The following is a 13,170-nucleotide window of genomic DNA, read 5'->3' as shown; positions in this document are numbered from 1 at the left end:
AATTGTTTCTTAACAGTATGTAGATGAACTTTAAATATTTTCCCACAAATTCAGGATTATCTAAATGATAATATGGCTACTTCGAAATTCAAACATGCACATTTTGAAGGGGAATGAAAAGAAGAATTTGATTTCAAATAGCATGCTTTAAAAATTAATTTTAGACCTCAATTTGGTCTCTTAAATTTATGATGAATACCCTTTTGCAGAACCCCTCTTTGTCTTGGGTGTGGCCAGCAATAATGAGCAGCATTATGTCTTTTGGGGACTCTGCCATGGAGGTCACATGAGTCTTCCCCCAAACCACTCTGCAGGGCTCACTGGTCTCTGTGCATCTGGTAGTGTGTGCTGCTCATGCACGTTGCTTGGCCATTCTTATTTGCCCTTTAGGAACCTCTTTGGAGGGGGAGAATCTTTCTTTAAGGAACACAGTCCTGAGCCAAATTTATGAATTGAACTGGGAAAACAGATCTTCCCCTCCATGCCTACAGGTGCACCCAGAGCATGTATGGGTCAGGCTCCAGGGGGCTGGTCATATGTGCATGCAACCCCAGTGGAATCCCATGGGGAACTGAAATGCAATGGCTATTAAACCTACTTCCAATATATTCTCTTTATTGATAACTTCTACCCAAAGCTAACGTGTATGCTTGACCTCTCCTTTCTAAGAGTTAGTGTTAGAAATAACACAGATATTATATAGAGCTCAACCGAAGTCACTGAGTTTAATTGATGGTAGCAAATATATATTATTTCTGATTTTATATTTTCTTCATCCCTTTTAATAGGGGCTTTTATTGGTAAAGTCTGTATGTATATTTTAGGAATGCCATGACATTTTTCAGCTATGTTTCTATTTGCAGTTATCCAAAAGTAACGTTCAGAAATGAACAAGAACGTACCTGCCCACAACGTGCATCTTTCTCTGAATATTTAATAAAATTTAAGAGATAGCATCGCAAATCTTCTCAAAGCCATCAATATCTTATTTGGAGAAAGTGATCAATAATTTTTACACTGACTTTATTTTTAAAACCATATATCAACTGTTTATCTATTAGGAAATAATTTTTGTATTTTTGGACTTCAGGTAACACAAAACATGATTAGCAGGGTTGAGACTGAGAATTTTTTTTCTTCACATTAAATAAATTTATGTGTTAGACAATCCAAGGTTAGGGAAACATCTCAGCAATATAATCGGGCATCCACATAATTTTTCTTTATGTCCTCTTATTCTCAGCATGTTGGCTTTTGTCCTCGTCCACACTACCTTGTGTTCCTAAGAGCCACGTTCGGAATGCGAGGGAACTGCAAAGGACAAAAGCGACAGCAGCTTGTTTAAACTGAATTTGTCCTTTCGTTCAGCAATACAGTATGGGTTTTATGAAAACCTTGCCACGCAGAATTAAATTACGTCTAATTGAATAGAATTATGTCTCATGATCACAACTGAAATGAAAGGTTATACTTGGGAGTTGGGTCAGGAGTTTACTGCAATTATTAATGTAATTATCTTTATTATCTTAATGACTATCTTAGTCCACTAGGGCTGTCGTAACAGGATGTCACAGACTGGGTGGCTTAAGCAGCAGAAATCTATTTTCTCACAGTTCTGGAGGATGAAATTTCAAGGTCAAAGTGTCAGCAAGTTTGGTTTACCATGATGAAAATGATTGGCTGTATTTTTCAAACATAACTATAATTGACTGACAATCAATTTCTATGACACTACTCCTAGAGTTACTAGAATTTTCATAGGAAACACTTTTTTTTCCACATCAATGTTTTAAATAAACTATTATTTTGAACTTTTAAAATTAATATATTATAAAATTACAGTTAGAATACAATTTTATATTAGTTTCAGATATAAAACATAGCTGTTTCACTTATATACCTTACAAACTCAAAATGGATTACAGACCTAAATGTAACACCTGAAACCATACAATTCTTAGACGAAAACATAGGCAATAAATTCTTTGACATCACTCTTAGCAATATTTTTTGGATATGACTTCTCAGGCGAGGGGAGTAAAGAAAAAAATAAATGGAACCACATCAAACTACAAAATTTTTCACAGCAAAGGAAACCATCAAGAAAATGAAAACACATCCTTTTGAATAGAAGATATTCACGAATGATACATCCAATAAGAGTTAATATCCAAAATATACATGGAACTCATATAAGTTAACACAAAAAAAAAATGATTAAAAAATACGCAGAGAACCTGAATAGACATTCCTCCAAAGAGGACATACATATGGCCAAAATATATACTAAAAGATGTTCAGCATCACTTATAATCAGACAAATGCAAATTAAAACCACAGTGAGATGTCACCTCGTGCCTGTCAGAATGGCTATCATCAATAAATCAACAAACAAGTGTTGATGAGTATGTGGAGAAAAGGGAACCCTTGTACACTGTTGGTGGGAATGCAGACTGGTGCAGTCACTAGGGAAAACAAAGTGGAGTTTCCTCAAAAAGTTAAAAATGGAACTGTCTATGACCCAGTGACTTCACTTCTGGGTATTTATCTTAAGAAATGCAAAACACTAATTTAAAAAGATAGATGCACCCCTATGTTCATTGCAGCAAGATTTACAGTAGCCAAGATATGGAAGCAGCCCGTGTCCATAAAGAGATAATCGGATAAAGAGATGTGTTGCATATATACAATGGAATACTACTCAGCCATAAAAGGAATGACTCTTATCATTTGCAACAATATTGATAGATCTAGTGGGTATTATGCTAAGGGAACACTGATTTAATAGTAGATTTTCACACATTTATGGCAAGATTTGTGAAAATAATTTCTCATTCCCCTTAGTACTGCAAAGAAGTCGTTTCTCATTCCTGGAGACTAAAAAAGACTTTATGATTAAACATGAAGTGATATGCCCGGCTAGTGTGGCCAGTGGATTGAGCATCGTCCCACGGACTGAGAGATCCTGGTTTGAATCCTGGTCAGGGCACCTGCCGGGGCTTTGAGCTTTATCCACAGTAGGGGGCGCACAAGAGGCAGTTGATGGATGTTCTCACATCACTGTCTCTCTCTCTCCCATCCTCTCTCTAAAAAAATAATAAAAACAGATTTTAAACATAAAGTGATATTTTTTTCACATTTTAATGGGCAAACAGAACCTTACAGAACTTGTGTGATTTGATGCATTTGGGGAATAGATATCAGAGTGTAAGACATTATAGTCTAGACACAGTTTTGCAGCAGTGAGGGCTGAATTGAAATCTGCCTGTGGAGACTGTGTTCACCCCTCAACTACTCTCCTGTCTCACCTCAACTACCTAGCTTCTGTGCCTCCAAATACAGTCATTCTGATTCGCTTTATCTTTACCATGTCATTTAATGGTGTGCCTTCTACTCCAACACACTGAAATAATCCCCATCACAGTTCCTTTTTTTTAACCCCTCCCTTCTCTACCTCCTTCATCCTCCAAACATTGTGCCCTGCAGGTCCAACTGGATATTCTGTAATTTAATATAATCTATATTAATGATCTTGGGGGAAAAATAATTTTCTCTGAATTTTCTTTCTCAATGTATTACTTCTTCACATTGAAAAACTTACATGTTCAGGAATGTTTGGTGGCTAAATATGTACAGTGGCATTAGCCTTGATATTTGCACTTATATTAAAATAATAACTACTGTTTTGAAAAGATTCTTAACCATCTGTTCTTTTTGTGTGACTCGAAGCCACTTTATTAGTTTCTCCAACCACATGAATTTCACAGTGGAGTAAAAGTACAGCTGAATAATTCAAAACGGTTTTTCAGCTATATGCAACACATTTTTAAATTGGATGTAAATCCATAGAGGAAAGAAAATAGGTAGGGAAACACCTTTATGATTTTCATTTGATTGCTTTGACAATATCTGTGCATAGGACTGTATGTTTTATCATCTCAAAAGGACACAGGTGAGACGATATATTCCTTAATATAAGTGTTGATTTCTGGCAGACACTGAATTAAACTATTTAAACCTGCATTTCACTGGGAAAAGGACAAGACTAATCGTATCCTAATATGGAGAAGGTCTAATTTCCTATAGATCACAACCCTGGAAACACATATTCTATGTTATCCTGTAATAGATGGAGCACACGACTTTGTTCAGAACCTATTAAGAAGACAGAATTTATTACAACAGAACTGGAGTAATATAAAAGCAGAATTAGTTGTCTCTGTAGACCCTTTGTGAAAATTAACATCTCTAACAGTAAGTCAGTACGATTAAACTGTGTATGTGGAGAATAAAGACAAACTTATTACTTTATTATAATGTATATGGAAAGATAAGGTATTTTACATACAGAATATTTTACATCCACTTTGTAGTATAGTGTCAGTATAATGCAAGGTAATTTAGTAAATAGTTTTTAACATGCTTCCACAAGTGTTTCATTGTTTTCTCTCTAATTTGATTATCACTATGGGATCATAACTATCGCTTAATGTTGACACAATAAATAAGTTTCCGGAGCTGAGAAGGACTAAAAGAAAATTGGTATCTTAAAATCAGTTATGAGGAATGTACTTTAGGGACTAGCAACGGAGCTGTAGCAGGTGACTCTGTGTCTTAATTGACCTTCTAAAGCTATTGGGAGTTGGGGAGATTGTATTTAATGGCCATGGGAAAAGAGAAGGTAATTTGGAAAAGGATATCAAAATAATGAATAAGTAAACTTGAGCTTTTGTTGTTGAAAGAAGTTATTTTCTAACTATGTTTAGATGTGTACATTGAAATGTATTTAAAGCCATCAGTTTAAGTGTTGAAATGTTTTCAAACACTGAATGGCTTTGGCCATTAAAGAATCCTAAGCATTTTGGTAATTTTTCTTTGCTGCAAGCGAAGAAGATGAGTTTTATTCATCCTGTGTGGGTACTATAAAATAAACTCTTGGTTCTCTGAATGAATAATTGCATTAATGAGTCAATGAATAAATAAATTAGTCTATGTTATACAATTATAAATATAATGAATGGTCTTCGGTAAGGTCACACCAGTAGTGACTAGCTGAACTAGGAAATCCAGGGACCAGGAACTTTGGTCCTTGGAAACAAATTTTTTGTTTGTTTGTTTCTTTATTGATTTTAGAAAGAGAGGAGTGAGAGGGAGAGAAATAGAAACATCGATGAGAGAGAACATCGATTGGCCACCTCCTGCACGCCCCCCACCAGGGATCGGGCCCACAACCCGAGCATGTGTCCTGACCGGAAATCAAACCGGTGACCTCTTGGTGCATGGGTCGACGCTCTACCACTGAGCAACACCGGCTGGACAACCAAATTCTTAAATCATAACACAGGAGAGTCACATGAAAATTGACATTCATCTAGTCGTATGAGCTCACCTCCTCTACTGTTCTCTTTTTTAACAACAATTCACTTGTCATTTAAAATGATACTGACCATTTGTTCCATAATGCTTTGGGGGGGTGGGGGACAAAACGTTAGTGCAATAAAAGCAGTCAAGGACTCCTTATAAATAAACACCAGGACCTCTTGCATTTTTCCTCTGCTCACTCTCTATCCAAATGAGAGCAAAACTTTTCCTATATGCTGATATTTTGTTTTTAGAAAAAAACATTGAGTACCCTTTACTGTCATATGGCCGTGCCCTCTATTTTCTGACAAAATGGATTGTTTAAGATAATCTATATCTAAGTCAAGTGACCGTTTCTCTTTCCGTTGGTGCCCTTCAACATTTAATTGGCTTATTAATAATAGCCCTATTCAGCAAATCATCTCATTAAGATACCTAGGGGAACATTTTGCAACTAGATTGTCTTGAATTGTTCTCTAGGCATTTAAATTCTGTAAATTAGGCACTCTACAAATGGCATAATTGAGATTTTGATGCCTAGGGGAGTATTCGGTAACACCCACTTTAATTTTTCCCCAATTCCCTAGGAATAGCAATTAGGGCATTAAAAAGCTTCCTTGTCTAATGTTGAATGGGAAAGAAAATTGATTTAAATAGGGGAAAATATTAGAACTCTTTTTGGTTCCTTACGCCATCAGTTCAACTATCTAAAATGATGGAGGGGCTTTTCATTTATCATGCTATGAGCTTCAACAATGAAGAGTTACATGATTGCTTATTCAGAAGAGACCTTCTGCATGTCTTGTGCCTGCCAGGAAGTTTGCCTCAAATGATCAGTTCTCAGAAACAGTATTTTTGGAGGATCCCCTGTAGGAGAGGAAGCCTATCCGTCCCGCTGAAGAATCTGTTGTATCCTGGGGTAACCCAGATCTCCAGTGTTGGCTTGTTTGGGGCTCTCTCACCCACTTCTCCATTCAGATCCAAAGCAAAACTCAACTCTGGACTTCCACAAAAATATTCCCTGTCTCCAAGAACTTCAGAGTTGCATAGAGCTTACTGAATTACTGGGGAGAGGGAAGTCTTCCGTGGTCACTCTCTGCCTCTTTTTTGTAGCCCCTGTCCTTACCTAACCCTTCCGTTTTCCTGTGTCTGTGTGTATACACAATGTATAACAGCAAAGAATGACATGCTAGATGTATTTTTGTGTCTAGATACATGCTATATGTTTTTATGTCTATATAATGAAATATAACATATCATCTAAAATGACTTTTGGATGGAGATTATTTTTTTAAAGCTTTATATTTTCGGTCAATGGCTATAAAGATTTTTAAACATTTACTTGATGAGGCTGTGCAGTCTCTGTTTTTACCCCTCCCAGTGACAGTGCACCCTTCGGAGGTTGTCTATCATTGTGCTTAGTTTTGGATCTACACCTCCGTGAAGGAGTTACATCTTCTTTTCATTAGTAGTTTAAGACGAATGAGAGGAAGAATAGTACAGTGATACCTCGGTTCTCGAACGCCTCGGTTTTCGACCAAATCGGTATTCGACCAGGAGATTCGAGAAACTTTTGTCTCGGAATCCGAACAAATATTTGGAACTCGAACTTCCGAGATGAGCCGAGTTGAGCCGAATGGCGTTCATTCGGCCCAGCGCGCCTTGTTTGTGTCATCAGTGTGAGTGCAGAGAGAGAGTCACGCTTTGTGGAGAGAGTCACGCTTTACACTGAATTTAACCCTTAGACATACTGTACACTTTTATTTCTTGTTGAGACTTATGTTTTTCTACATATTATATACAAATTAGGCCAGTAAATAGGCATTTTCTGGGGCTTGGAACGAATTAATCCAGTTTCCATTATTTCCTATTGGGTTTCATTGCTTCGGTTCTCGAACAATTTGGTTCTCGACCGTCCTCCTGGAACGAATTATGTTCGAGAACCGAGATATCACTGTACTCGACATGGAGATTATTACACTAAGTGAAATAAGTCAGTCAGAGAAAGACAAATACCATATGATCTCACTTATATGCAGAATCTAATAAGCAAAATAAACTGATGAATAAAATAGAACCAGAGGCATGGATACATGGAACAGACCGATAGAGGTCAGAAGGGAGGGATGTGAGAGGGTCTGGATAAGAGAAAGTAAAGACATTAGCCAAAGAACATATATGCACAGCCCATGGACACAGAAAACAGTGTGGTGAGGTTCCAGGGGAGGGGATGGTAGGGGCTGGGTGGTGGTAGACAAAGGGGGGGCTACGGGGGACATCTGTAATAGTGTGAACAATAAAAATAGAAAAGCACTGGAGTCTGTTATGTTCAATAAGGGTGAGATCTCTTCCCCTGTGGGGACATCCCTGCATCTGCACTCTGTGACCTTCATGTCACATGCGTCCGAAGCACCCTCTGTTATTTGAAAGAACTCATTTCTTTCTCCTGTGCTAGTTAGTAAATTCCAACACGGGGTCATTGCATGTGTCTTATTCACTATTGTGTTCATAGTTCGAGAACAACCTCACTACCCTCTAAGGGTTGAAAGAATAATTGATGAAGAAACGGCTAAAGGTAGGAGATTTGGGGGTAATGGTGGCTGTTTGGCATAGCTGTCCTAAGTGTTTCAAAAGTGCACCTAGGTTCCTTTCTTTACTTGACTAATCACTAGTGACTTAGGGACGTTACAACTCTCTGGCCCAAACTGTTTCAGTTATCCAACAGCTTTTTCCATATACCTCATAACACCATAAATACTGGACAACGTCCAGCCTAACAAATTCATATATTTGTAAGTTTCAAAAAGCAAGGGAAGTGCTTCCGGTTTATATGGTAACTTTAAGTACTTGTCCAAAACCCATGGCTCCATTAGGAGTGTTAATATCTTCCATTTTAGACGAAATAACAAAAACAGTCCAACCAGTTTCCTTTGTGATAGATGTTTATGTAACCAAAAATAAGGAGGAAAAGAGAATACTAGTATGGTGTCAAAGATAGAATGTGTTCTTGTCTCCTTTTGAGGGACACTTTATGTTTGTAGTACCATCAATTTAATACAGTCATGAATTTAACTTCCAGAATTTGATTTTAGAAAATAAGTTCTCAATTTTAATCATAAATGCAAAAAAACATATTTATACTTTATAGTCAAGAAACATTGTAAAATATTAGTTCAACATAAAGTATTTCTTAACTGAGCTCTGAGGTTAAAAAGATTGAACTATCTATAATCTGTCTATCTATCTATCTATCTATCTATCTATCTATCTATCTATCTATCTATCTCTATGACCAGTCTACAATTTGTTTATAATTACCTCTCTGGGAAATTGAGATTTGCAATTGCAGTGAAAAATTATTAGGTACATGACTCTACAGAGAACATTATTTCATTTCCATATAGTTGTTATGGAACTAGTTTCCCCTTAAAAATTGCTGTGATGTATTAAGTAGGAGACCTAAGTCCTGGAACACACAATTTAATCGCTTTTTCTCTTTGCTCCCTCATGCAGGCTGACAGAGGCAGTTGCTATCATTGTCTCTGTAGCAGACAAGGAGAAACAGGGCAGATGTTAAGGAACTTACCTGGTTTAAATGGTTAACGTGGAACAGCTGAATGTTTACCCTGTTTAGGATAGTTTAATTCATAAAATCATATCAATTCATTTTTCTGGAGTCATAGTATTTTTTAAAAAATAAAATGTAATTAAAATGGTATATGGTTTAAAACATTTACTTTAGAAAAGAGTCAGATAAGATTTAAGTGTAGAATTTTAAAATGGGATAACATTTTTTATTTTCTTATGCTAATAGCTTCTTTAACAGATAATAATTTTCCTGTATGTTGTTTCTTTTTGAGTCTAAAATATTATAGTAATAAAAAATGCTAGTGATAATTTAAAAAGTATTCAAACTTTATTTGCAAGACATTTTATCATTACGCCCCCCCCAAAAAAAACCTTAAACAATACTCTATCATATTTAATTTTTCCTCTTCACATGATTATTAATAATCAGCAAAGTGGGAAAATAGAAAACTTATATATGTGATATTTTTAAAAATCTGGTAATTATGAAATTGTCACTGTTTGGCAAATATAAAAACACTACAGTTTTATAGAAAAGTCTTAAAAATTACTTCACACATATAGCAACTCCATTTATCCCTGTGGACTAGAAAATTTCCTTTCTTGATATTAATAAAAACCACCAGGCCCATTCAAGATAATTTTAATTAATTAATTAATTTGTTTGTTTGTTTATTTTAGATAGAATGGAAGGGATGGAGGGTGAGTAAGAGAGACACATAGATTGGTTGCCTCCTGCGTGACCCCGTCTGGGGCGGGGCCTCAAACCTGCAACCCAGGTACATGCCCTTGACTAGGAATCGAACCCATGACTCCTTGGTCCAGGCGTCAGTGTTCTAACTGCTGAGCCAAACCAGCCAGCACAAGACAATTTTTTAAAAATCTCAACTTTATTTTATAGGTATTTACAAATAGATATTCATTGCCTTTACAGAAAGATAAAGAAGACCAGTGGCTAGAGAAGAAAGTGCAGGGAAATAAAGATCATATTATTTTGGAGCATCTGCAGTGGACAATGGGCTATGAAGTTCAGATCACAGCTGCCAACAGGCTGGGATATTCAGAACCGACAGTCTACGAGTTCAGCATGCCACCAAAGCCCAACATTATTAAAGGTAAGCAGAACCATACGCTTTCTCTGGTTGAAAATAAACATGACATCATCTCTATAACCCCTCTGGATTGTTTCTGATGATTAAAAACACAACTTTATAGAAAGAAGTGCAAGTTATAAGTTGTAATAATGATTGTTGTAACATCCTACTTGAGATTTCTCAATCACTCTTGTGATGGTGAACTGGGTCACTTATAAGTTTATTTTGATAACTTCAGTGGTTGAAGTGGTGGAGGGAGGATGAGCAGAGGACAAGGGTGCAAGGGCAGGGTGACTGTTGAATATCGACATGAAACATTGCTGTTGAGATCAGAAACTTGACGAGGGGGACAACTTCTCTGACAAACGTGTGGGGGCTGGTCCCACACTTCTGGGAAGATGTGGCCAAAAATAATGGCAAGCTCTTCCATGCCTGACTAGGCAAGTTGATTTTGGAAACATAAACTCAATTACAGTGAGGCAAAGACACCCACAGACGTAGCTCAGAAAGAAATGTAATTAGAATTTCAGGGAAATTCACAACATGGCAGGACACTGTACATCGGTGTCCACAGCACACGGGGGATTGCGCCTTTGTCAGGTCACGGTGCTCAGCCCCCGTGCTAATGCCGTGCAAAGTCCACAGCGGGATATGGCAATGTTTTTCAGAAAATGCAATAGAGGTGAAGATGCAAGAATTCATCTTGATTTGTAGTCATATTTAACTCTGTTAGTGAGTTGTCATATTGGACGTATTTTAACATTTATTTAATATAAATAACATTAAATATCATATTTTGTATTTACTAACCATTTTTTTCATATGTACAAATATATATGTACTCTTTATATATACATCTAGAGACAGATGACAGCAGCATATTCGTGAGCAGGGCTTAATTATGTCATATCATAATAGAGTATCAGTATTACATAACATTTTTGAGACTGGAAAAAAATGAAATTTGTCTGCTCAGTTATGCTGCTTAACCCTCTTATACTTTCAAATTGATATTAATCTCATTATTATGATTTTGTTATATGTATATCAGTTTTGTAAAATTGAGAGCAGCTTTATACAATTAATCTTTCTATTAAAAAGCAATTGCAGTTGGTTTTATGGCTTAAAAGTAATTGATAGTATGGCTTTGTATTGCTAATATTAATTAATGAGTGCTTCCAATTATAATTTGAAATTAGGAGGTTGGGAGCATCAGTAATAATATGGGTATCTCATAATGGCATTTAAAAAATGTACAAAGTAGTTCTGCATTTATTATCTCATTTTAATCTTGAATCTGAGTTTAACAGGGAAGAGCTATCCTTATTTTACTGACATAATTTTGAGAGGTTAAAAGATCTGTTCAAGGTCAGAGCTACTTTAAGTCATATGACAAATCTAATACCCTTCTAAATGCTACACATAAATAAGAAGAATGGTTGAATGTACTATCGAGTTCATTGCCCATGTGAGTTTTAAACATCACTAACTGCCTCTAAGATCATAATATAGTATGTTTGTAACAATTATCCTCTATGTAGATGTCAAGAATATGATACAAATATGATTCTTAATCTGAGTCAGCAAAGGGAGATTGAAACAGTGTACTTCATCCTCCTAAATCTTTAACTTAGATCATATATTTAGAGAAAATAATTATTTTTATCAGGATAAAAATTAATGTTTTATGATGGAGAAGGCGACATTTTAATAACATTTTTATAGATAAAACACAAACTCTAAAAATATCGATTCCAGGCAGGTTATTTTTTTTTTATACTCCCAGAGAGCTTGCTATTTTTATAAGAAATTGTTCATAAAAACCAACATTAAGGATAGACAGAAAGGTAAATAAATGGTATGTATACAAAGGCACAAAAATAGGTAAGGTATTTTATGATACATTTACTATAAAAGCATTTTTCCGTTTGTTCATTTCCATTTTGGAGAATCAGCTGTGGGCAGTAACAAGGAAAATGGACAGAATTCTAGTTTGTAGTTTCAGCTTTGCTCTTGTCAATTTCTCTTGCTCTGCAGTTTCTCATCTCTAAGCTAGTTTCTGCTGGTCCTCAGTGATAAGATTCATTCGTTCATTCATTCCGGTTATTTATCGGGTCTTACTTTGTGACAGTACTGAGAGGAGTACAGAAGAATGACCTCGGAAAAGCACAGAATGCCCTGCCTTCAGACACTGCACAGTCTAGTAGGGAAGATGGACAGTAAACAAGGTTTAGAACCACCACCAAGTAATTCCAGCGAAGAGATGCTGCTGCAGTGTGCTACATGAGGGGTTGGCAGGGCCACCTAACTAAGGGGGAGTGGGGGCTGGGCAGAGGCTCCCTTACACAGTGACTTTCCCAAAGAAACTTGGAGGGATAAACCTTCCCGGGAAAGTCTTATATGGAAGAAAAGTCTGTGAGAGAAGGGAGAAATGGATCCTCTTCAGGAACTAGAAAGATCATGACAGGAAGAGAACCTGGAGGTGTGTGAGCAAGACAAGGGTAGAGACGCACCTGCAACCCGGGAAATCCAAGTTCTAAAAACCATACGAAAATTTTAAAACAAATCCTAAAACCAGTAAGAAATCATTTTTTATTAATGATTTTTTATTTTATTACTTGGAAAGCCAAGACATGCCTTTATAGTTCGAGAAGTGTTTGACTTAGCTTTGGAAGGTTTCCTGGAGCAACTATCAAGTTTGTGATGGATGATGGTGAATTTGGGAGGCTTTACACCCAAAATATTCTAGATAGGTAAAATTATGTATTGGCAACATAAGGAAAAATACTCTTTCTATGATTTCATTATAGTTACTCTTGTACAATGTGATTTATTATTCCATTTAAAGAAATATGGTAAATTCAAGCTCATACCTGAAATAAGTTACCTATAATAAACTAGCAGCTATTGAGTCTCTATTTAATTTGGGATGATATGGAGTTTAAAAGTTAATTTAGATTTTTTTCTGTTTCTTTTGTTTGTTACAGAATAGTCATGTAATGTAAAGTACAGCACAGGGAATATAGTCGATACTATTCTGATAACTATGTACGGTGTCAGGTGGGTGAGAGATTTATCAGGATGATCGCTTAGTAAGTTCTGTAAGGGCTATTCGCTGGATGTATAC

General features: G+C 36.2%; 1 protein-coding gene across 1 annotated transcript in view; it reads left to right on the top strand.

Moving 5' to 3' along the window:
• Positions 1–13,170, top strand: part of NCAM2 (neural cell adhesion molecule 2) — a 184,721-nt gene that overhangs the window by 140,536 nt on the left and 31,015 nt on the right. The window contains exon 17 of the mRNA XM_036243644.1: positions 9,884–10,064. Within this exon, the coding sequence (XP_036099537.1) occupies positions 9,884–10,064 (181 nt within the window). The remainder of the gene's footprint in view (positions 1–9,883; positions 10,065–13,170) is intronic.

Source organism: Molossus molossus, unplaced genomic scaffold (assembly GCF_014108415.1).
Source record: "Molossus molossus isolate mMolMol1 unplaced genomic scaffold, mMolMol1.p scaffold_m16_p_5, whole genome shotgun sequence".
Classification (NCBI taxonomy): Eukaryota; Metazoa; Chordata; class Mammalia; order Chiroptera; family Molossidae; genus Molossus; species Molossus molossus.
The sequence above is the reverse complement of the archived record's forward strand: the minus strand, read 5'-3'. Positions and strand labels throughout refer to the sequence as shown.